General features: G+C 38.4%; 1 protein-coding gene across 7 annotated transcripts in view; it reads left to right on the top strand.

The window, feature by feature from the left end:
* The window catches only part of RLF (RLF zinc finger), a 65,320-nt gene that overhangs the window by 24,845 nt on the left and 14,108 nt on the right, over nucleotides 1-26,367 (top strand). The window contains exons 1-5 of one of the 7 annotated variants that reach the window (XM_036447646.2): nucleotides 2,401-2,463; nucleotides 5,860-6,014; nucleotides 7,357-7,438; nucleotides 9,718-9,850; nucleotides 13,333-13,535. In XM_036447646.2, the coding sequence (XP_036303539.1) occupies nucleotides 2,446-2,463; nucleotides 5,860-6,014; nucleotides 7,357-7,438; nucleotides 9,718-9,850; nucleotides 13,333-13,535 (591 nt within the window). In that variant the 5' untranslated portion in view covers nucleotides 2,401-2,445. Of the gene's footprint in view, nucleotides 1-2,400; nucleotides 2,464-5,859; nucleotides 6,015-7,356; nucleotides 7,439-9,717; nucleotides 9,851-12,711; nucleotides 12,801-13,332; nucleotides 13,536-26,367 lie in introns of those variants that run through there. The other 6 variants (XM_036447644.2, XM_045584794.1, XM_036447648.2 and 3 more) reach the window with 6 other exon arrangements.

Below are 26,367 nucleotides of genomic sequence, written 5' to 3'. Positions count from 1 at the left end.
GTATGTAGGACATATGCACTAAATTTGGGTTATTTGGGAATGGGGAATGGGAGTGAATTCAATGGAACCACAGGTGTGATCTTTCTCTTCTTTATTGCATACAAAACTTTAAAGTGGTATTTTGTGTGGGTTTTACTTTTATGAATTTCAGTATTTTTTTTAAGAAGATGTGTAGGAAACTATATTTTCTCATTTTATGAAGCAATGATGCCTAAAAAAAGTTTCTCTTTTGTTAATACTCACCTGAGGGTATTTTTTTCCTTTGCTTTTGAGAGAGAGAGGAAGGTGGGGAGGGTGAGAAACATTAGGGTCAAGGAGTGAAACACAACTTAGGTATGTGCTGGCTCTAACCTTTGAGCACACTGGCCAGGGCATAGAAAAAGTTTTGAAAGACAATTCTTTTTCTCTTTTTAAAAAAATTATGTTATTGATTTTTTACAGAGAGAATAGAGAGTTAGAAACATCGATGAGAGAGAGTCACCAATCAGCTGCCTCTTGCACACCCCCTACTGGGGATGTGCCCGCAACCAAGGTACATGCCCTTTGACCGGAATCGAACCTGGGACCTTTCAGTCCACAGGCAGATGCTCTATCCACTGAGCCAAACCGGTTTCGGCTAGTTTTTAAATTTTATTTGTACATCTTAATACAATGTGTAGTATTATTTTGTTTTTCAGCATTAAGTGATGGTACTGTATGTATTCTTCTGAAGTTTTAAAAAATTTAACATGTTTCTAAAGTTTTATATTGGTATGTTTAGCTTTGGTACATTCACTGGTGTGCAGTATTTTATTATGCAAATATGTCACAGTTCATTTGTGCACTCTTTTAATGACAGATTTAGAAGCATTTATATTAACAGGGTGGACATCTTTAAAAATATGTTGATACATGGTGTAAGAATTTCTTTAGATTATATGCTTACAGTGGAATTGATGGGTTCATAAAATTGGTCTATTATCAACTATAATAAATACTAAGTTATTCTTCAAAGTATTTGCAACAATTTATGCAGTTATCAGTGTATGAACATTACTATTGCCCCAAAATACTTGCCAGGGTTAGATGTAGTCAGTCTAATTTTAGCCATTCTGGCCGGTGGGCTGTGGTATCTCATTGTAGTCTTGTCTTTGTTTTTGTTTACTTATGAGAAGCTGTTTATCTTTTTAGTGAATATTTATTGCTATTAAGGTTTCCTCTCCTATAAATTGTCATTATTCGTGCTTATTTTTTGATTGTTTTTTTTTTAACTGCTTTAATTAAATTTTGTATTCTAGACATGAATCCCTTGATGGAATTATTTTTTCCAGTTTACCCTTTCACATTTTATATTATCTTTATGCATAGAAGTTTTACAATTTATTGCAGTAGGTATTATAAATCTGACAACTGAAAAGTAAGATTTATTTAAATTTCTTTTATGATTTTGTCCAGTTTGTGGCCTATTTTGTCTTTTTAAAAACAACATTTTTGAGGTATAATTGACATATGATCAACTGCTCATATTTACAGCATACAGTTTGATAAGCTTTGGCATATACACCCATCAAATGTTACTGTAATCAGGATAAAGTATATTCATCACCCCTAGAGGGTTTTTTCCTACCCCTTTGTTTGTATTTTCATTTTCTTACCTTTCTCCTCTGTACGTTCTTTTATCCTCACTCAATTATTGATCTGCTTTCTGTTTCTGTAGATTAGATTGTGGGGTTTTTTGTTTGTGTTTTAGAGAAAGGGAGGAAGGGGCGAAAGAGAGAAGCATCGATGTGAGAGAGATACATCAGTTGGTTAACTCTCGTATGTGCCCCAGTTGGTTACCAAACCCACTACCTAGGTATGTGCCTTGATGGAAATCAAACTCTCAACCTTCTGGAGCACAGGATAACACATAAACCAACTGAGCCACACTGGCCAGGATAGATGACATTGCATATTTATCTATTTTTTTAATCCTCACTTGAGGATACATTTTCCATTGATTTTTAGAGAGAGTGGAAGAGAGAGGGAAAGACAGAGAGACATCGATTTGAGAGAAACACATCAGCTGGTTGCCTCCTGCACTAGCCCCAACCAAAGACCCGGGCTGGGGAGGAGCCTGAAACCAAGGTATGTGCCCTTGACTGGAATCAAACTCAGACCCTTCAGTTTGCAGGCCAACACTCTAGCTACTGAGCAAAACTGGCCAGGGTGATTGCATTTTTAAAAGAATTTCATATAAATAAAATTATATAGTCTCTTTTGGAGGGCTTTTTTTCCACGCAGTATAATTATTTTAAGATTTATTCATGTTGTCTATATTCCTTTTATTGCTACTATTCATTGTATGATTATATCATGATTTGTTTGTTTATTCACCTGTTGATAGATATTTGTCTCATTTCCAGTTTTTGGCTATTGCAGATAAAGCTGTTGTGAACCTTGGTGTATAACTCATTATGAGGACACATGCTTTCTCTCCCGCTGGTACATACCTAGGTGGAATGATTGGTTCACATACAGGTTTTTCAGAATTCGTTATATAATTTTACATTCCCACCAACAATGTAGGAGAGCTCTAGTTTTCCATCTCTCAGACTTGCTTTGGCCAGCCTTCTTATTTTTAAGTTACGTAATTTTTTATTTTTATTGATTTCAGAGAGGAAGGGAGAGAGAGAAATATCAATAAGAGAAATATCAATGGGCTGCCTCCTGTATGCCCCCTATTGGGGATCAAGCCCGAAACGTGGGCATGTGTTCTGACCAGGAATCAAACGGGTAACCTCTTGGTTCATGAGTTGACACTCAACCACTGACCCATACCAGCTGGACACCATTTGAGTTTTAAATCTGATTGCATTCCTATATAAAATATGACCAACCTCAAAGAAATTTCCCTCCTTGATATTTTCAGAGAATAATCAGGATACTGCCAACCTCTTTGAAACCATGCAGTAAGCAATGTAGATAAAATTGTAATGAGGGGAGATATTTTTTTCTTCCATTGTAAATATAATATTCCTGGTTAAAGAAAATCTGGGAAGTTCAGAAAAAAAAAAGTAAAGACACAAAAAATTGCTCACAATCCTACTACTACCCTATCCCAGTGCTAATAACAATATAAGCATTTTAATTGAGTTCCTTCTAGTCTCCCCACTCCCACATTAATTTTTTAATGTACAGATATGTTGTCACTTAACACACATACAGAAATGGAGGGTATTTAGCCTAGAGAAGTAAACTATTTAGCAGTCCAATTGAGGGATGTTGGGGACTGTGGTCTAGGTCATTGGCTATGTAGGGGTGTCGAACTCAATCAGAGAAGGGGCCAAAATCTAAAATCCAGCCTAAATCGTGGGCCGAATGGTTTACTGAACAGTCATAAACTGTCATTGTGATGGAAACGCAGCGGAGTGCAGTGATGACAGCGCGGTGCGGCGGTGCATTGCAAGGCCTGGCGGGACGGATTTGGCCCGCAGGCCTTGTGTTTGACACATGTGGTATAGAAATAAAGTTTAGGGGCAGGAGACAGAGGTATTCCTGAGGTTGAAGCTACAAACTTTGATGTGGTTAGAGCGCCTGCTGGTGGACCAAAGGGACACAACTTTGATTCCTGGTCAAGGGTACATACCTCAGTGGCAGATTGAATCCTTGGCCTTGGTTGGGGTGCAAGCAGGAGGCAACCAACCAATGTATCTCTCTCATGTTGATGTCTCTCTCTCTCTCTCTCTCTCTCTCTCTCTCTCTCTCTCTTGTAATAAATAAATAAGCAAGATCTCACATGAAAATGATTTAGAAATATTAAAAATATGTAAATCAGTGTAGAGCAAACTGTAAACATAAATATGTGGTAATGAATCTGAAATTTTATTGAAATTGTGTAACTTACAGTAGTCTTAATGGAGTTTCTGGGTCAGAAGATAGATTGGTGACAAGTGTTCTAAATGCAAAGGTGGACTGTGGAAAGACCCACCTCACCTCTGTGCACTCTGCCTTTCTCTTTGCATACTTTGGCTAGCAGTTGGTTAATTTGCATGTGTAGTTCCAACTGTCATGTTGTGTTGACTCATTCTGAAAGTTCTATGAGGATAAGTCCCCATGTCTGTCCCCAGCACCTAGCACTGTACGTACAGTAGGCTATCAGTAATTTTTGTCACCCTACCCTGTTTGGTTCAGTGGATAGAGCATTGGCCTGTGGACCAAAGGACCTCGGGTTCGATTCTGCTCAAGGACATGTACCTTGGTTGCTGGCCCCGGCCCTGGTTAGGGCATGTGTAGGAGGCAACCAATAGATGTGTTTCTCTCACATTGATATTTGTGTCTTTCCCTATCTCTTCCACTCTCTCTAAAAATCAATGGAAAATATCTTCGGGTGAGGATTTTTTTAAAAAACATTTTTATTGATTTCAGAGAGTAAGGAAGAGGGAGAGAGAGATATAAACACCGATGATGAGAGAGAATCATTGATTAGATGCCTTCTGCACACCCCCTTGTGGGGATCAAGCCCACAACCCAGGTATGTGCCCTTGACCTGAATCAAACCAGGACCCTTCATTCCACAGGCTGACGCTCTATCCACTGAGCCAAATTGGCTAGGGCTTCGGGTAAAGATTTAAAACATAAAAATAAAACATTTCTATGGCCATTTAAAAATATAAATATTTGTCAAATGAATAAAATGGTGAATGTATTCAGCAAGCATTTAGTGAGATTTGAGAATGTCCTCTAGGGATGGAGGAGTGTTAGGCCTACAAAGATTGATAAGATACAATATCTGATCAGCCTCAAGGAGCAAAAATCTGGTACTAGTTATGAATTTGTAAAGCTTTCTGGTTTTTAGATACCCAATGCATACATTAAATAATTTGCTGATTTAAAACAGAATTTCCTTCTAACATACATTTAATTTCTGAAGATAATTTTTGTGACATCTTACCTATGTAACAGATAAGCACATATTTTGGGTTTCTTCTCTCTACTCATTTAGCTGAAGAATATTGTTATGGGGTAAGTTTTATGATCTTGTTATTTAGGGTTGTTTTTTTTTTCATATTTTATTAAAATTTGGAATTTGGCCCTGGCTAGTGTGACTTAGTTGGTTGGGTGTCATTCCAAGCACTGAAAGATTGTTGGTTTGATTCCTTGTCAGGGCACATGTCTGGGTTTCGGACTTGATCCCCATTAGGGGGTGTGCAGGAGGCAGCCAATTACTGCTTCGTTCTCTCATGGATGTTTGTTTCTCTCTCTCTCTCTCTCTCTCTCTCTCTCTCTCTCTCTCTCTCTCTCTCTCTCTTCTCCTTTCCCCCCTCATTAAAAATCAATTACTATATACACATATGTATTTTTAAATCCTCACTTGAGGCAATTTTTCCATTGATTTTTAGAGAGAGTGGAAGAAGAGAGAGGGAAAGACAGAGAGAAATATCAGTGTGAGAGAAACACATCAATTGGTTGTCTCCTGTACAAGCCCTGACCAGATCCTGGGCCAGGCTGGGGAGGAGTCTGCAACCAAGGTACCAAAGTACATGCCCTTGCCTGGAATTGAACCCAGACCCTTTGGTATGCAGGCCAATGCTTTATCCACTGAGCCAAACTGGCTAGGGCTAGAGATGGAAACTTTAGACCTCTAGAGAGCACCACTATAGCATTTTATGGCTCTACTCAGTGATTTATTTTCCTGTCAAAAGATCAATTCTGACTTTTATTTAACTCAGCAAAAACAATTCATTAAGTGGTGAAAATAGAATCCTCTAAACAAGCCAAAGTCTGTAAAGGCAAATACAAGGTGGGTGAGTATTAGAAAAAAGGGAACAAAGAGAATCAAAGACAATTTATTTCATTGTTTTTATTTTTTAAATAATTAAAATTTTTATTTTATTTTAGACCCTGTTGCAATATGCAAGCAACAAGAATGCATCAGAACATGTGGTATATCTTCTGGAGGTATATCGACTTGCTATCCAAAGCTTTGCCAGTGCACGCCCATATTTAACTACTGAATGTGAAGATGTCCTATTAGTGCTTGGCAGATTAGTACTGTAAGTTTAAGAACTTAAATCACTCTTAAAACTCTTGGTTGTAATGTTTGCCTGACTTCTGGTTCCTATGGCATCATGTTATTCAAAGCACCATTGGAGTCATATCTTTGCATGAAATTTTGTTTGCTCTGAGCCTTTATACTCTGGTTCCCAGGAGATAAGTACAAGCCAGCAACGTAATCCTATTGCCTGCAGTCTCTTTTCCTGCTCAGGCTTAAAATCCAAGAATGATAGATTTTCTGGTTCTCAGGTGTAGGTCAGTTTAAGTGACAGAGTGTCCCGAAAACTGTTTTGGTCTTACAGGGACACTTTGGAGAAAGAGAAAAACATTATGAAATTCTGCAATTCACTTGTATTATTAGAACTAAGAATTTTACTCGCAGAAAATATCATCGTGTACAATATAAGATTACCACTCTAAGAATCCATGACAGTTCAGCTGCTGTTTTAATAGCTGGCTGTCTAGTCTCAGACAAAATTACACCTCTAATGTAATTTTCAACTGCAAGCTGAAAAAATACAGCAGCTCTTTTGTTCTTATCTGGGGAATCACCTTGGTTCAGCTTACAGATTGTTTGTTGGGATAACTTCTTGTCTGGGTGATCCATTTTATTTTTCTCTGGCGTCACCCCATTTTCTTTCCTTTTCTCCAAAACCTTTAATACTGTACCTTTAATGGAACACAAACATTCCTGGTATTATAATCTCATTATTTCTTACTAATCCCCAAAGGGCAAAGTAACATTCTTCAAGATTTTAGAGAGGTATTGGCTTATTGGTGTTTTGATTTGATCTTTATTCAGAGTATTATGTATTTCCTTTTTAAAATTCTCCATTTATTCTGGGTATTTTAGTATAGAAAGAAGAAAACTTTTTTCCCTTGCTTGACTAATTAGAGGTAAAGAAATGACCTTGCTAACTTCCTGCTTATGCAAGTGACAACAACCTAAATAGATGATAGTTACATATATTTATCATTTTATCAACTGAATTGACAGGAGCATGAGCTCCTGTTTTTATTTTTTGTAATCAGAATGTTTCCTGTGGGCACCTCTCCTCCCCCATACACTCCAATTAACTAAATAAAACTGCTTGGTATATGATTTTTAAAAAAATGTATATTCTTACTAAATATATTAAAGTAACAATGTAACTATGAAGTATACTGTTTTTTTTTCTTTTTTTAAAGTTGAAAAGCCAATGTAACAATATTGAAGAAAATTTTTAAAGAATAAAAAAAATAAATTAAAAAGTCTAAACAAATACATATTCTGTACCAAAGTCATTCTGTGTTTGATTATGACTGTAGCCACTTTTATATCCTGACTTGTATATGTTGTAGGAGTTGTTTTGAATTGCTGCTTTCAGTGTCTGAAAGTGAACTGCCTCATGAAGTCTGGGTACTCTTTCTTCAGTCTCTACAGGTGAGTTGAATTGGGCTCAGAAAAGGTCTCTGTTTAGGTATACAAGATACCTAATTAATTTCTCTCAGCAAACTAATTTAGAAACTTAGAACAAAACAACTTAATTATATATTGGTATTAAATTTGTAGAATGAGAGACCTTTCAGGTAAAGGAATTGTGTTAAAAAATGATATTTTTTGTTTTGTTTTTGTTAGCCTTTACATAGCTTAGAAATCAACAAAGAAGTTTTCATTATTCAAAAAAACAGTTTTAGGCAGGATAAAACTATTAAAAATGTGAAATTATGTATGGTTATAAGGCAGTAGTATTTGGATCATTCATAATAATACAATATAGCAATTTCCCCCTAACACTTCAGGGATTATGTCAAGCATTAGAAGTCAAAATAATAATAAATTCTATTCATGCTTTTTACTTACAGGAGAGCTACATTGGCTCTGATATTGGCTTATCAGCTTTCTAAGGATGAGCAGATCAGAAGGTAGCAAGGAGGGGAGAGGGAGAGGAGAGTAAGAAGAAAAGCAACTGCACTGCTAGCAACAGGAGGCAAATTTGCTTATTACTGTTAGAGAAAGAAAAACTATTTTTAAAAAATAGACATAAGTAATAATAGTTATTGATTTCTAATCACTAATTATGTGCCAAACACTGTTCTCTGCATGTTTTGTATCTTTTTCTTTTTTTAAAAAAATTTTTTTTATTGATTTCACAGAGGAAGGGAGAAGGAGAGAGAGAAGCATCAATGATGAGAGAGAATCATTGATTGGCTGCCTCTTGTATGCCCCACACTGGGGATTGAGCCCACAACCCAGGCATGTGCCCTTGACCAGAATTGAACCTGGGATCCTTCTTTCCACTGAGCCAAACTGGCTAGGGCTTGTATCTTTTTCTTAATCCTCATCTAAAGATATTTTTGCCATTGATTTTTTTTTTTTTTTTTTTTTTTTTTTTTTTTTAAGAAAGAGTGGAGGGTAAGAAGGAGGAGGCGTGAGAAAGAGAGAAACATTGATGAAAGAGAGACACATTGATTGATTGCCTCTCACACATGCTCTGACTGTGGGCGGGGATTGAGCCTGCAACCGAGATACTTGCCCTTGACGGGGAATTGAACTTGAGACTAGGGCTAACACTCTAACCACTGAGCAACCGGTCAGGGTTATTTTATATCTTTTACTCAAATTATAAACTTCGTAGTCACTTGATTCTCCATTTACAAATGGGGAGACAGGCATAGAGATTGATTTTTTAATAAACAAAAATGAGTTCCTATATTTTGTAACTTATTTGAAACTTAATAATTGTATCATTAATGAGGTTTCCCAGATCCAGTGTCAGTAGAGGGTATGGTTTTCACATCAGCAAGCAATTCTTGTACTCCAGCAGTGTGTCAGGGAATTAATTGAACTGAATTGTGACACTGTCTACTCAGAGAAGAGAGCATCAGATTCTCCTCCTCCCCCGCCACACACTTCAGATACCAGCCACAAAACTTAGTTGTTACCTGGACTTCTGCCTTGGGGTCAATTAAATTGTTAGAGCAGATCACAGAACTTAGAGAAACATTTTCTTTATTAGATCACCAGTTTATCATGAAAGGCTATAACTCAGGAATAGCCAGATGGAATACATAGGGCAATGTACATAGGAAGGGGCATGGAGCTTCTGTGCTCAGGAACTGTGGATGAAGACCAGCTGTCTTATAAATCACAGTATTGCAATCATGGACATATGTCTAGGATTATATTCACAGATTTCCCTTTCTGATAACTTCCTGAGATTCTGTTGTGTGATTGCACCATAAATTATTTGATTAAGCCCTGACCGGTTTGGCTCAGTGGATAGAGCCTGTGGACTCAGGGATCCCAGGTTTGATTCTGGTCAAGGGCATGTACCTTGGATTCGGGGACATCCCTAGTAGGTAGTGTGCAGGAAGCAGCTGATTGATGTTTCTAGCTCTCTGTCCCTCTCCCTTCCTCTCTGTAAAGAATCAATAAAATATTTTTAAAAATTTATTTTTAAAAATTATTTGATTAAATCTCTTTGCTATTTGTTATAAGTAGTGCTAGAGTGAACATCTTGTGCTATTATTTTTGTACCATAGATTTCCAGATGTCCACTAGGATATATGTATGAGCGAGGGCTCATAAAGCTTTGAGTATAGTTTCCCACCCCCAAAATATATAGGTCCTTTTATAGACATTCATCTATATTTAAAAGGCAAAACTGCTGTCTATATTGCTTATTAGCTTATTTTCTGGATGTGCTGTTTTTGTTTTAGGAGTCACATGATGCGTTATTGGAATTTGGAAATAATAACCTACAAATACTGGTTCATGTTACCAAGGAAGGGGTGTGGAAAAATCCAGTTCTTCTTAAAATTTTGTCTCAACAGCCAGTAGAAACAGAAGAAGGTAAGTCTTGAAGCATACCGACTATATTGAAGGAGGAGTTAGTTCTAAGAGAATTAAAATAGATATGTGGGTTAAAATTTTGTGAATTTTACCTGATGTTTATACACAGTCATTCTATTCTCCTTGGAATAGTAAAAACTATTAGCATTTAATGTTTTGGGTTTTTGTGGGGTTTTTTAATCCTCATTCGAGGACATGCTTATCGAGAAGGAGGGCAGAGGGAAGGAGACTTCAATTGGTTGCCTTCCATACATGTCCCAAGTGGAGATCGAACCCACAACTTTTTGGTACACAGTATGATGTCCCACAAACTGAACCACCTGGGCCAGAGAACATTTAATGTTTTGCCTAAGGATTCTTTCATTTTTAAGTAGTGTTTTAAGTTCTTTGTACATTTTTTTTTTTTAAGATTTTAAATAGACTTTTAGAGAGGAAGAGGAGAGAGAAAAGACACACACATCTATATGAGTGCAATCCATCAACTGCCTATTGTATGTCCCCCGCTGGGGATTGAATCCCAACGTGGGCATGGATTGGACTGGCAACTCCTCAGTGCCTGGGACGACTCCCAATCAACTAGGCCACACTGGCCAGGGCTCTTTTGCACTTACTTTAAAATGTTTCATTGAGTAACAATGTTCAGACAAAGTTCCTGAGGTAGAAATGAATAATCTGCTTTTAGACTTTGGAGTAGAGCTTAATATTTGTACACTGTAAATCTTTCTTATTATGCTTAAAGAGAAATGTAAGTGTGGTGAAAGATGTAAATATGGGAATTTAGAAGAGGGTGGGTTGTATAGATTACATGCCTGTTTTCAGTGTGGGATTTGTGAAACTGGTAGGGCAGATGAATAGAGCAGAAAAGGAGCTAGGGCTGACAGGTGTGGCAGAAGATAATGTGGGTGAATTAGATTAGAAAGAGTTTTCGTTTTATTTTTTTAAATATATTTCATTGATTTTTTTACAGAGAGGAAGAGAGAGGGATAGAGAGTTAGAAACATCGATCAGCTGCCTCTTGCACACCCCCTACTGGAGATGTGCCCGCAGCCAAGGTACATGCCCTTGACCGGAATTGAACCTGGGACCTTTCAGTCCGCAGGCCGACGCTCTATCCTCTGAGCCAAACCGGTTTCGGCTTGGAGAGAGTTTTTAAAAAAAATTGCTAGGACACAATGCCTAACTTGATTTCCTTGAGTAAAGGAGTAGGGAAGGAAGAATAATGCCAGAATTTCATTTTTGTATGATTGAGAAAGTACCATTACTAAAAATAGGAGTAATGAATTAGGAACTATTTGGGAGATATGATTATGAGTTCTTTTGTGCTATTTAGTGCCTGTGGAACTAAACTGGAAAAGTCCAAGTGAAAGTGATCTGTTTTCTGTCCATGTTTTTTGACCTTTACTACACATTAGACATCTGTGGAATTTAAAACCAAAACACACACCCATGCCTGAAGGCCAGGCTCCATCTGCTAAATCAAAATCTCTAGAATTGAAGCTCTGGCATCCAGACCTTTTTGAAATGCTACAGGGAATGGGCATCTCCCACCTATGAGTGGTGGGAGTATAAATTGGTATAAATTCTGGAAATCAATTTGTCAGCAAGGTCCAGCTTTAGGAATTTTTTTTCCATAGACATATTCATCCATGGTTGGAATAGCCTATGTACAGGATAGTAAATTATAGCACTATTGATGTTTGTCAAAGATTGGAAACAACTTGGAAGTGTATCAGTGGGGGATTGGTTAAATTATTATAGTATACCCACACAGTGGAATACTATTCAGTTGTTAAAAGTACTGAGGTAGCTCAATGTGCAGTGATGCTAGAATGATGTGTATGATATATTAAATGGGAATCTTAGGTACTCGGAATATTTTTGGAAATATAAACAAGATATTGGAAATGGTTATTGTTTCTCGAGGAGGGAAACTATGGGACTGGTTTCAGAGTAGAAAGAAGACAGCTCTTAACTACACCTTTTTGTATGCCTTTTGAGTTTTGTGTCATGCTTATATGGAATTAAACCCCAAAAAGGAGAATTTTGAAAACCTTTGATCCTGATACATAGTTAAGATTGGGCCAGTGGTTTATCTCCCTCCCTCCTCTGGTTTATTGTTAATATTAATGATTTCTACCCCATTTGTGACCTATAGACATAGTACCATGGATATCACCTGAGAGGCTTATTAGAAATCAGAATCTCAAGTCCCATTCCAGATCTACTAAATTAGAATCTGTATTTTAACAAAATTCCCCAGATGATTCTGAAGGCACTTTGAGGTTTGAGGAACACTATTTTAGATGAGCCACTTAAAGCAGTTTGCTCATTCATCACTTGTCTTACTTTTTAAAAATACGTTTTTAATCATTTCATACAGAGGAAGGGAGGGAAGATATAGAAATATCAATGATGAGAATCATTGATCGTCTGCCTCCTGCATGCCCCCTACTGGGAATTGAGCTTGCAACCTAGGCATGTTGACCTCCTGGTTCATCCTTTGACACTCCACTGAACCACATGGATGGGGCACCACTTGTCTTGATATGCAATATTCCCACCTCTATTCTTTAAATGTAAAATGATGCCACACACTTGTAGAGAATCTGCTGTTCATAAATTGAGGGCTTGTCAGAATACTGTGCAGATCAGTACTCGGATGCTTCATATTCAGTATTGCTCAGCAGCATTTTCCAAAGTGTGTACTGAACCAGGAACATATTTACATTGTACTAATAATATATGTAAAAGGGTTCTCTGGTCAAATCAGTTTGGGAAACACTGGATTAGATCAAAGTGGACAGTTTTCTTTATTGTAGGACTGTTCAGAGATTTGACCAAGGAATCCTTTTTTTTTCTAGGACTATCTCTCAGGTCTTTTGGTCGGTGGAACACACTTTGAGAAATGCCTGGTTTAGAGGAAAGAGCACCACTGGCTTTGGAATTTTTGGCAAGTTACCTAATTTCTCTGAATATTAATTTTCCTAACCTTAAACTGGGGATGATAATACTTGCCTTGGTGGTGGTGTGAGGATTAAATGAGAGGTATATAAAAACACTCAGCTAAAAACTTGGTTACCTCATAATTATAAGTTGTAGTTGTTAATATTACATTGGTTACTTGTTTCTTTTTCTTGCACTTATGCTTATAATTCATTTCACTATTTCTGATTATCTTTATCAGAAAGTGAGGAAAGAGGGCAAATAATTAATTTTGATAAAGTGTTAGTAGCTTTATTAAAAGGTTTGGTGTTCCAAATAAAACTGTTAAGTAATGTGGGAAGCATTAACAAAATGCTTTTTATTTTACTCTGCTCTATTAAATGAGTATTGAGACTAGATTCAACTTCCTAGTTCTATCAACTGAATTTTTTTATTCATTAAAAACAAATGAACAACATTGAAAGCTATCAAACTTTCATCATAACCTTGATATTTCATGTGGTATATTATAAAAATGTTTTATTTTTCCTTTTTTCTAGTCAATAAGTTGATTGCTGAAGAAGGACCTTTCTTTCTGCAAATGCGAATAAAACATTTGTTGAAATCTAACTGCATCCCTCAGGCTACTGCCTTATCGAAACTGTGTGCAGAATCTAAAGAAATTTCAAATGTGTCAACTTTTCAGCAAGCCTATATCACATGCTTATGTTCCAGTCTCCCTAATGAAGATGCTATTAAGGAGGTGAGTAAAGCAAATAACTGCTGTTGCCATTCAGATTTACTATGAATTTTAGTAGAATTTGATAAATGCTACATGACAGGATAAAAACCAAGACTCCCCCTCCCCAACTACTGGAAAGTACTATTTTGGTGTGTTTTTTTTTAATTTGAAAATTACTGTTTTACTTGTATATTTAAATGTTCAACAGATTAAATATAAAGTTATGTCATAGGTAGATTTCAAAAGTAGGTCATTAAAGAATATGTAGATGTTTGTGTTTGAGTAATGTGTTTGCTTTGAAATCTTTAAACGTGGAAGCTGTTTTTTCTTAAAGTAATTTTTTCTCTGTTTGGAAAATGCAGGAATTATTAATACTGACATCAAAGAAGAAACTAAAGAGAATGACACATTTAGTTTAAATTACTTTATACATTAACTATAAGCAGAGAAATGTAGGACTTTAGAACCCATGAATACATTTTGAATAAGGATTAAGTGGACAAATGGGATACCATTGAAAATAAGTGATTGAGTCTTTTTTAAAACTATTTTATCAGTCACATTGCATTCTTTTTTTTAAAACATGAAACATTATTTTCCTTAGAAAAGTTAAAATTAGTTTTCTCTAATAGTTTTTGATAAGTTATACAGAGAAAAATGAGGAATTCCTAGGCTGTAATTCATCATCTGTCTTTACTTCTCTTACTTGCCATTCAAATCTGACATAGGGATTCTCATTTTACATCTACACTATCTGTCTTATTTAATGAAGGAACACCATGGATCTGGATCTATGGTGTAGTAATTCTTAAACTTTTATGACAATTTAAACTATAAGTACCTATTCTACCTTCCAAATGGAACTCTCCTTTCTCTTTTCACCTCACTCCCTTTAATATAAAGCAAGCATGTCAAGCTTAAAGTCTAACATGGGCCAAATAAACAAGGCTTATGTTTATGTGGGCTGCAAAAAAAGCAAAGGCTTCAATTTTCATGGAAATGTAGGTTTATTTGGATAGAGACATGCTAAATACAAAGGGCTGAAATAAATGAGCAATCGTTAACAAAATAATAAAACATTTTAATAAAAATTAGTATTTTTTTCTTGAACATTAACTTACCAGACATTAATGACTGCACAAATAAGCATAAAACAAATAAATCTATTTTTCTTGTTCTCTAAAAGCGAAATATTTCCTGTTGCGCACACCAAACAAGTGAGTCCAAGACTAATGACGTGGCAATCGGCTGTTAAAATATTCGCTGCTAGTATTAGTGGAGAGACATGGTGCGCCTGCATGTAAGGTGCGTAAGGGAAATGAATGCAACACGATTATATTAGTCTTTAGTGAACGTTGTCGTTCATTATTAACTATAACAGGATATTGTAAAAATTAAATTACGAAATTTTTATTAAAATGTTCCTTATATACCAGTATATTGTTTGGGCTGCAAAAATATTCGTTATATATTCATTGTGAGCCATATGTGGGCCGTGAGTTTGACATGCTTGATATAACGATTTCATCAGGACCAATAATTTATCCTGTCACCTTGTCACTCTCCCTCATCCTCAACATGCTCTCACTTCCCTCTTACTTCACTTTTCCATAGTCAGTCAGTTATCATTCTCTTGCATACACCTTCAATTCCTCTGCTGGTCTCTCCCTTATCTGTACTTATTTGACTAACCAGTATCCTGAGTCCCTGAATTTCCACCAACTCCTTTTTAAAAAAATTTTAAAATTGATTTCAGAAAGGAAGGAAGAGGGAGAGAGAGAGAAACATCAACGATGAAAGAGAATCTTTTATTGACTCCCTCCTGCACACTCCCCACTGGGAATTGAGCCTACAACCCAGACAAATGCTCTTTGTCCAGAATCAAACCCAGAACACCTCAGTCTGCAGGTCAACACTCTTTTTTAAAAATAAATATTTTAGCCGAAACCTGTTTGGCTCAATGGGTGGAGCCTTGGTCTGCGGAATGAGGGTCCTGGGTTCCGTTCTGGTCAGGGGCGTGTGTATTGGTTGCAGGCACATCCCGGTGGGAGATGTGCAGGAGGCAGCTGATAAATATCTCTCTCTCGTAGGTGTTTCTGGCTCTCTGTTTCTGTCCCTTCCTCTCTGTAAAAAATCAATAAAATATATTTAAAAAATAAATATTTTATTGACTTTTATAGAGAAGAAGGGAGAGGGATAGAAAATTGGAAACATCGATAAGAGAGAAACATCCATCAGCTGCCTCTTGCACGCCCTTCTATTGGGGATCAAGCTTGCAACCCAAGTACATGCCCTTGACTGGAATTGAACCTAGGACCCTTCTTCAGTCCGAGTGGGCCAACGCTCTATCCACTGAGCCAAAGCGGCTGGGGCTCCACCAGCTCTTTATCTTAATTTGCATCAGTGATGCCAAACTTGTGTGGAGAAACATCTGCCAACTAAGTTTTACTTTATTATTATTTTTTAAATAAATCTTTATTGTTCAGATTATTACAAATGTGTTCCTCCTCCCCACCTCAATTGCTCCCCTCCACCAGTTTCCCACCCCACTCTCTGTCCTTTCCCCACCCCACTCTCTGTCCTTTCCCCATCCCCCATTGTCCTCATCCATAGGTGCACAGTTTTTGTTCAGTCTCTTCCCGCTCCCCCACTCCCCTTTTCCCCGAGAATCATCAGTCCACTCCCCTTCTATATCTTTGATTTTATTATATTCCAATTAATATTGTTCATCAGATTTTTTAATTCCCTTGGTTTTTAGATTCACTTGTTGATAGTTACATATTTGTTGTTCATAATTTTTATCTTTATCTTCTTCCTCTTCCTAAAGAACCTCCTTCAGCAATTCATATAATTCTGGTTTGGCAGTGATGAACTCTTTTAGCTTTTTTTTATTTGTGAAGCTCTTTATCTGGCCTTCGATTCTGAGTGATAGCTTTGCTGGGTAGAGTATTTTTGGCTGTAAGTTCTTGCTATTCATCACCTTGAATATTTCTTGCCATTCCCATCTGGCCTGCATGGTTTCTGTTGAGAAATCAGCTGACAATTGTATAGGTGCTCCTTTATAGGTAACTACCTGCTTTTCTCTTGCTGCTTTTAATATTCTCTGTTTGTCTTTTGCTCTTGGAATTTTAATTATGATGTGTCTTGGTGTGGTCCTCCTTGAATTCCTTTTCTTTGGGGTTCTGTGCACTTCCTGGACTTGTAAGTCTATTTCTTTCCCCAGGTGGGGTAAGTTTTCTGTCACACTTTCTTCCAGTATTCTTTCGGTATCTTGCTCTCTCTCTTCTTCTGGGATCCTCATAATTCTGATGTTGGTTTGCTTGAAATTGTCCCAGAGGTTTCTTACACTATCTTCAACTCTCTGGATTCTCTTATCTTCTTGCTTCTGCAGAGGAGTGTCCTCTAGCTCTTTGTGTTCTAAATCTTTGTCTTGATTCTTGCAATCTTCCATTCTGTTTTTAGGACTCTGTGTAATATTTTTAATTTCAGACAATGTTTTCTTCATTTCCAGTTGATCCCTTATTACAATATTTCTAGTTGCTCCCTTTTCATATCCTCATAGGTCTCATTTATTTTATTGGCCTTTTTTAGGATATTGTTGAATAACCGTATAACTCAATGTCCAATCTTTTCTTTTCCTCTATCTCCTTCCTTTATGTCCTTCCTCTTGTCTGCATTTTAGTTGTTTCCCTGATTTGATGGAATAGTTTTGTGTGCTACTGTGTTTCCCCTAAAATAAGACATCCTCCGAAAATAAAAATATAAGGTTTCCCCCTGAAAATAAGGGGCCCCCCCCTAGGCTAAACATGAGAGATTTGGTCCACTGATTCTGAAAGAAATGGAGTCACAAGAAATTCACCAGGAAATTCAGGATTTGGATTATTATGATGATGTTCCAGAAGATGATGACATGATTGTCATTGAATAAATGAGTAAATTCTTGATACTATAGGATTCACAGTTTGTTTGGATTGTGTTGACAACTACCGTACTACCGTACCGTATACAGGTAATAAATTTCCTTTAACAATAAATGTGTACCGTATTCTTTTTCATGGAAAAATAAGACATCCCCTGAAAATAAGATCTAGCGCATCTTTGGGAGCAAAAATTAATATAAGACACTGTCTTATTTTTGGGGAAACAGGGTAGGTGTTCTGGTAGAGCCCAGTAGCACAGCCTTCCCAGTTACCTGCAGTGGACAGTCTTGGTGTAGCCCTTTGTGGGCTGTGTGTGCAGTCTTGTTGTTAAGCCTTGCTTATTGTTGGTATCACTGGGAAGCATTGATCTCCAAGCCAATTGGCTGTGAGGATCAGCAGTGTCTCAGCTAGGAGGGCTTCTGTACACCGCTTGGATAGGGCGGGGTCTTGGGGTGGCGCAGACAATCTTTGGTTCCCTGTCAGCCTCGCCTTAGAAAAGTCCTGTTCCCGGTGAGTTTCAGAAGATTGGTTGCAGGCGCGCGCACCCCTTTGGTAAAGGCGCAGACAAGCTTTGGATTCCGGGAAGCCCTCCTTAGAGAAAGCCAGCCTCTGGGAGAGCTTCTGTGCTCAGCTTGGATGGGACGGAGTCTCAGGTTGGTGCAGGCAAACTTTGTTTTCCCATCGGTTCCTCCCCAAGTCCCGCAGTAATGGCCTCTGGCTTCACACACCTCGGAGAGATCTCTGCCCCGCTGTCTGACAGTCTGGCCTCTCCCTGTCTGGGGCTGTCTATCAGAGCAATAGGGTGATTCTGTTTTCCTCTCGAACAAGAAAGCCAGCCGCGCGTTAGCTGTCCGCCCTCTCTGCGTGCCAGTAGTAAGCCAGCGGCAATCTCGGTCCGGCCCTTCCTCTCCCCATGCCAGGAGTAAGCCAGCGCCTTTTCGCACCCACAGTTCTCTGTACCTTCACAGTTCCTGAGGTTCAGCATGCCTTTTTTCTCCTTCCCAGATGGCAGAGCCTCCTCTCAGCTAGCCGTCTGGTGCTTCAGGGCAATGCCTCCCCTGTTTTCCAGTTCTAAATTCAAATTTGTTGTGGTAGGCTACATTCGGGTGTCTACCCTATGCCGCCATCTTGGTTTCTCCCTAAGTTTTACTTTAAATCACTGTATTTCTTTATTCTTCCACTGTCTTAGATTACTATTTCATATTTTTCTTCCTCTTCAACAACCTATACTATAATTTGTGAACTCTATTTATGAACTCTCTATTTCTCTGAGGAAATGGAGGCAGTTATAAGAGAATTTCCAAAAGCTCTTTCCATGACATCTATTCACCTGCCTGCATCTATGCATTTACAGCTTCTCTTTGTCACTAAGGACATATCTGTTCTTCTAGCTTAGGTCATTCCCCTTTACATCAGATCCCGTCTGCTCTTCTCCAACAGCAGTTCCAGCAGCGGTTCTTTTCTCCATCAAATCATCAATTTCAACCTCGGCTATATCTATCTCACCAGGATTTATGTTGTTAATTTTTCTATCTTTAAAAAAGAAATTTTAAGCTTACACTTCCTTTTCTAGCTACCCCCCATTTCTCTCCTGGCCTTTTGGGGTAATTTATTTAATGAATTGTCTAAATTTACTGTTTAACATTTTTATCCTTGAACACTTTCTAATATGGTGTTCACCCCTGCCAGTTTACCACATCACTAAGTACAATGAAGCATTTTCAGTTTTCATCTTGTTCAATCTAACTTCTTAACTTTGTCTTTTAAACTTTTAACAGTTTTTCCACTTGATTCTGGTTTACCACACTCTCTTGGTTTTATGTCCAGAATCAAACCAATCAGATTAGTTCCTCTTTCTTAGTTCTACTCTAGGACTCTGTTTTTGAGTATTCTCTCTTTTCTATCTATACTTATTCTTTTGTTTATCTCATCTAGACTCATGATGGTAAGTACCAATTATGATTTAAATCCCAAATGTTTTAATTTCCAAACCATTTTTCTCCTCTGAACTTCAGATTTATAAATCCAGCTGCCTAGTTATATCTGCTTATATGGCTAATAGCATCTCAAAATGTCCATAACTAAGCTCCCAATATTCCTTATATTAGGAGCTTTATTTCTTTTTTCTGATTCTTTTGGAATGAAGTCTGTTGTCTTCCAACTATATTCTCGATGTTAAAGGTGGGGAACTGGGTAGTGAATGACCAGCCACCATTTTTTTGAGTTCTTACTATGTATTAGGCATTAGGCTAAGTGCTTTATATACATTGTCTCATTTAATCCTCACAATAACTGTTAGCTCCATTTTATTGGTGAGGAAGCTGAGGCTTAGATGAAATAATATGTACTTTGGTCACAGAGCTTAAAGTGATTATGTTGAGATTCATACCTGAGTATATTAAAGATATAAGTGATGCCCTAGCCAATTTGGCTCAGCGGATAGAGCATCGACCTTCAGACTGAAGGGTTCCGGTTTCGATTCCAGCCAAGGGCACATGCCTGGGTTGTGGGCTCAGTCCCCAGTGTGGAGCTTGCGGGAGGCAGCCAGTCGGTGATTCTCTCTCATCATTGATATTTCTATCTCTCCCGCTCCCTTCTTCTTTGAAGTCAATAAAAATATTTTTAAAAATAATAATAAAGATGTGACAATAAATATTGGCCTAGGTGTTAAATATCTAAGGGTTTGTATACCAAGTGCTATCTTAGGCATTAGGGATAAAAAGATGAAGTCAGAAGCCTCCAAATTGATGGACTTGCTTTCATTGTTGCTCCCTACATTTTATTCTCCTCAAAAGTAGCAGAACAGCTCTGGCTGGTACATGCTCAGGTGCAGGCTTCATACCTGCTAGGGTCATGCAGGAAGCAGCTGATTGATATTACACCCTCACATCTCTCTCCTCTCCTCTCCTCTCCTCTCCTCTCCTCTCCTCTTTCTCCCCCTCCCCCTCCCTTCATCTAGGGTAGGGGTGTCGAACTCAATCAGAGAAGGGGCCAAAATCTAAAATCCAGCCTAAATCGCGGGCCGAATGGTTTACTGAACAGTCATAAACTGTCATTGTGATGGAAACGCAGCGGAGTGCAGTGATGACAGCGCGGTGTGGGCCACATTGCAAGGCCTGGCGGGACGGATTTGGCCCGCGGGCCTTGTGTTTGACACATGTGATCTAGGGCAAAAAGAATATTTAAAAATTGCTTTGCAGCTGGGACCGGTTTGGCTCAATGGATAGAGCGTCGGCTTGGGGACTGAAGGGCCCCGGGTTCGATTCTGGTCAAGGGCATGTACCTTGGTTGCGGGCATATCCCCAGTAGGGGGTGTGCAAGAGGCAGCTGATCAATGACTCTCTCTCATTGACGTTTCTAACTTTATCTCTCTCCCTTCCTCTCTGTACAAAAATCAATAAAATATATTTTAAAAATAAAATTTTAAAAAAATAAAAATTGCTTTGCAAAAATACTAATGAATCACTAGTGTCATTACTTTAAAATTAGCATATGTTCTAAGTTAGAAGAGTTATACACATATTTTGCCATCTACTTCAGCTGAGTTCAGAAGAGTCAAATTAACTTGAGCAACAGGTGGGAATACAAGTACTTATATTTGGCACCTGTGGGGATCATAGTAATAGATGTGTGTAATGGGAAACCTGCTGGGGAAGACACATACAATTAAGAATTGATAGTGTCAGCTTGAAAGCCAAAATTCAGAACCCCAAATTCAGAACTCCAGGAATTCTCAAGTTCTAGTTTGCAAATACTGCCATTTAGAATTGAACACGATGACATTTTACATATGAAAAGATTTTTTTAATGTATTTTTATTGATTTTTTTTATAGAGAGGATGACAGAGGGATAGAGAGTTAGAAACATCGATGAGAGAGAATCATTGATCAGCTGCCTTTTGCACACCCCCTACTGGGGATGTGCCTGCAACCAAGGTACATGCCCTTGACCGGAATCGAACCCAGATCCTTTCAATCCGCAGGCCGACGCTCCCTATCCACTGAGCCAAACCGGTTTCGGCTATATATGAAAAGATTTTAATGAAGATCACAGACTTGGCCATGGCCCAGTGTCCCAAGTGGATGTTTCCGTTTTGTTTTTTTGTGTTTTTTTTTTTCACTATTGAAAAAAATCCTTGCAAAGTTTAAGTTTTCTATATACAATGTAAAGGATAATCATGTTTTAAACATGAAGCACATCTATTATGAAGAACCAAGAAATCTGTCCGCAAAGTTCTTGACACAGTTAGGGTAGATGACCATTTCAGTCCTGGTCCCTGAATGAACTGTATCTTAAGTGTTTAATGTGGTTAATAGCCCAGTAGCAAAGGCTTCTTTCTTCTCTTGATGGGAAAAAGGAATAGATAAACAGGGCCTAATTTACTCACCAGTCTAATACTGTTGGGAATTGACACAGTCACTAGGTATAAATGATAAACAGAGCAAATACATTTAAACAGGATCCATTGGGAATTCAGTTTGGGAGAAGTAAAAGTAAACACGAACATAGAAATTCTAGGTGTATTTTTTTGTTTGTTTGTTTCTAGGTGTATTTTATTTTATTTTTTATTATTATTTTTTTAGATAAATCTTTATTGTTCAGATTATTACAAATGCGTTCCTCTTACCCCCTCAATTGCTCCCCTCCACCAGGTTCCCATCCCACCCTCTGTCCTTTCCCTATCCCCCATTGTCCTCATCCATAGGTGCACAGTTTTTGTTGTCTCTTCCCACATCCTCCTCTCCCCTTTTCCCCAAGAATCATCAGTCCACTCCCCTTCCGTATCTCTGATTCTATTATATTCAGCAGTTAATATTGTTCATCAGATTTTTTAATTCCCTTGGTTTTTAGATTCACTTGTTGATAGTTACATATTTGTTGTTCATAATTTTTATCTTTACCTTCTTCCTCTTCCTAAACAACCCCCTTCAGCAATTCATATAATTCTTGTTTGGCGGTGATGAACTCTTTTAGCTTTTTTTTATTTGTGAAGCTCTTTATCTGGCCTTCGATTCTGAGTGATAGCTTTGCTGGGTAGAGTATTTTTGGCTGTAAGTTCTTGCTATTCATCACCTTGAATATTTCTTGCCATTCCCGTCTGGCCTGCATGGTTTCTGTTGAGAAATCAGCTGACAATTGTATAGGTGCTCCTTTATAGGTAACTACCTGCTTTTCTCTTGCTGCTTTTAATATTCTCTGTTTGTCTTTTGCTCTTGGAATTTTAATTATGATGTGTCTTGGTGTGGTCCTCCTTGAATTCCTTTTCTTTGGGGTTCTGTGCACTTCCTGGACTTGTAAGTCTATTTCTTTCCCCAGGTGGGGTAAGTTTTCTGTCACTATTTCTTCCAGTATTCTTTTGGTATCTTGCTTTCTCTCTTCTGGAATCCCCATAATTCTGATGTTGGTTCGCTTGAAATTGTCCCAGAGGTTTCTTACACTATCTTCAACTCTCTGGATTCTCTTATCTTCTTGCTTCTGCAGAGGAGTGTCCTCTGGCTCTTTGTGTTCTAAATCTTTGTCTTGATTCTTGCAATCTGCCAGTGTGTTTTTAGGACTTTGTATAATATTTTTAATTTCAGACAATATTTTCTTCATTTCTAATTGATCCCTTATTATTTCTAGTTGCTCCCTTTTCATATCCTCATAGGTCTCATTTATTTTATTGGCTTTTTTTAGGATATTGTTGAATAACCGTATAACTGTAGTTTTGAACTCAATGTCCAATCTTTTCTTTTCTTCCATCTTCTTCCTTTGCTTTCTTCCTCTTGTCTGCATTTTAGTTGTTTCCCTGATTTGATGGAATAGCTTTGTGTGCTAGGTGTTCTGGTAGAGCCCAGTAGCACAGCCTTCCCAGTTACCTGCAGTGGACAGTCTTGGTGTAGCCCTTTGTGGGCTGTGTGTGCAGTCTTGTTAAGCCTTGCTTATTGTTGGTATCACTGGGATGCGTTGATCTCCAAGCCAATTGGCTGAGAGGATCATCAATATCTCAGCTAGGAGGGCTTCTGTACTCCGCTTGGTTAGGGCGGGGTCTTGGGGTGGCACAGACAATCTTTGGTTCACTGTCAGTCTCGCCTTAGAAAAGTTCTGTATTCGGAGAGTTTCGGAAGAATGGTTGCAGGCGCGCACACCCCTTTGGTAAAGACGCAGACAAGCTTTGGATTCCGGGAAGCCCTCCTTAGAGAAAGCCAGCCTCTGGGAGAGCTTCTGTGCTCAGAAGTCTCGGATTGCCGACAAACTTTGTTTTTCCTTCGGCTCCTCCCCAAGTCCCGCAGTAATGACCGCTGGCTTCACACACCTCCGAGAGATCTCTGCCCACTGCCTGACAGTCTGGCCTCTCCCTGTCTGGGGCCGTCTATCAGAGCAATAGCGTGATTCTGTTTTCCTCTCGAACAAGAAAGCCAGCCAAGCATTAGCTGTCCGTCCTCTCCACGCCCGGAGTAAGCCAGCGCCTTTTTGCGCACACAGTTCTCCGTACCTTCACAGTTCCTGAGGTTCAGCGTGCCTTCTCTTTCCTTCCCAGATGGCAGAGCCTCCTCTCAGCTAGCTGTCTGGCGCTTCAGGGCAATGCCTCCCCTGTTTTCCAGTTCTAAATTCAAATTTGTTGTGGTAGGCTGCATTCGGGTGTCTACCCTATGCCGCCATCTTGGTTTCTCCTCTCTAGGTGTATTTTAAATAAGAAAGAAGATTAAGATGGATCCAGATCAAGGAATAATAACAGTGTATAATTAAATGTAAAATTAAAATCCAATAAATTTTACTTTATCATTATGATCACATAGGGAATGAGATGTAGTAAAAAATACACTAAAGGTAAAAAACCATTCTGAAGAAATTGAGAATTTGTCTATTTAAATATTTTATCTTTTAAAGCAGAGGTGTTTTTAAAATATACATATTTTTATTGATTTCAGAGAGGAAGGAAGAGGGAGAGAGAAATGATGAGAGAGAAACATGGAGTGCCTGCCTCCTGCACACCCCCTATGGGGATTGAGCTCCAGGCATGTGCCTAACTGGGAATTGAACCATGGCCCCCTGGTTCATAGGTTGACTCTCAATCACTGAGCCACACTGGCTAGATCAGAGATATGTGTGTGTGTTTTTTAATTGCTTTGAAGAAGCATCTTCCCATGACTTAGTATGTCTCTGGATCTCACATTTAGTCTAACTTTCATGGGTTACATTTGGGTATTTTGGTTGATACATGATTACACTGGTGCAGTCATTTTGGAGAGTAGACATCATTTTTAAAAATTCAGTAAGCCGTTTAAAGTTTCTCTTAGATACACACAGTCATTGGATTTAACTAGAAGAATCAATGGCCATTTATTGCTTCAAAAACTTGTATGTGCCCTTGTGGATGGCCTCCACCCCACCCCCATCAACTGCATTCCTCTGTGCTGCTTTTGATGTGGATCACCCACTGGCTTGGCTCACATTATCTCCTCTAGCCAGCCTACGCCTTGGGCCCTGCCCAGCTTTCCTCCGTGCCCCACTCTGGAGACTACCATCTTCCAGAGCGCCTGAAAGGCACGGGGATCGGAGCTGAGCTTAATTAATTCCCCAAGCCCTTTCCTGTTCTTATGTACCCTGGCTTCCTTCCTGCATTTATGAGTCCCCTCACCCCCAATTGCAGTCCTCTTGACACATTACCCCCAGATCTGTCTTCCTCCCAGCAGTAATCTTTGTCCTTATCCCTCCATCTTCCAGTCATCCAAGCAAACACCCTCCCTCAACCTCTCCCTCCATCTTCCAGTCTTCAAGCAAATACCACCCCCAGACCTCAGTCTGTTCCTTCAGGTCATCCAGCTCCTATTCTGTCTCCTAGTCTCTGTCTCTGGAGGTATCCCCAGTCCTGTGAGTCTCTATGAATTATATGAGTCCCAACATTTGACCCTCAGCCTTGCTGCTCCTCTCCAAAGCCAAGCAGGGCTCCAGCTGAGAGGGCAGCTAACAGCCAAAAAAAAGGGGGAGGGGAGGTAGAAACCTACATGGTACCCGCTCAGTGTAGTGATGGGCTGTGGTATTGCTACAGTTTAAAAGGAGCCAGTTGTTTAGAATCCTTTTTCCAAGTGATATCTATGACTTTAACTCTCCCAAAGATAGGCCTAGGTTTACATGAAATATAGGCTTGTTAACTATAACTCCTACCTTTCTCCTACTTTAAGAGTGCATGTGACAGGAATCTTTTATATGGATAATTAAATCCACTTCAATTCCATTTTGAAAGACATTTACTAGTTTCAGTTTTTAAAATATATTATAAACAAATTCTTTGTATTATATGTCAGAATGAAGCAGGAAAATTCTAGATTGAAAACCAGTGTTTTAGATTGAAAATATTTCAGTTATGTCACTGGCCAGAATACTAGTTTACCTTGGTAGCCAAAGCATGAAAATAACGGAGGAAGAAAAACATACTTTACCCACCTTCTCTTATGATTTTAGTTAGCCGATTATCATGAAAGTCTAATAATTGCATCTATTCTTTCCCCAGTTCATTTTTTACAATACATAAGGTAATCTTTCTTAAAACTTTAAAATTAGACATTTTATTTTGACATAATTTTAGACTCACTTGTTATTGTAAGAAATAATAGACACGCCTTTCAACCACTTAACATATAGTCATTGGACGATTTTACTTGGCACTGGGGATACAAAGATAAATAACACGAAGAAGAAGAGCAACAGCGAGCAGTCACACAATGTGAGATTTAGGGGAGAGGTCTGAGCTAGAAATGAAGAGTTCCAAGTCATCAGCATTTGAAATCAAAGAGTGGATGAGATTTACTTTTTCAGAACTCTGGAAATTACATAATGGCTTACCACAATCTTAGGAGGTTTTAATTAAGAAAAACAGATGAATTTCAGTAAAAACAGCAAACTTAGTGGCATTTTAACTTCCTCTGCTTCCCACCTGTCCCCTACCAAT

This window comes from Pipistrellus kuhlii, unplaced genomic scaffold (assembly GCF_014108245.1).
Source record: "Pipistrellus kuhlii isolate mPipKuh1 unplaced genomic scaffold, mPipKuh1.p scaffold_m20_p_2, whole genome shotgun sequence".
NCBI classification, from domain to species: domain Eukaryota; kingdom Metazoa; phylum Chordata; class Mammalia; order Chiroptera; family Vespertilionidae; genus Pipistrellus; species Pipistrellus kuhlii.
Note: the sequence above shows the minus strand (reverse complement) of the source record. Positions and strands in the feature narration are given on the sequence as shown.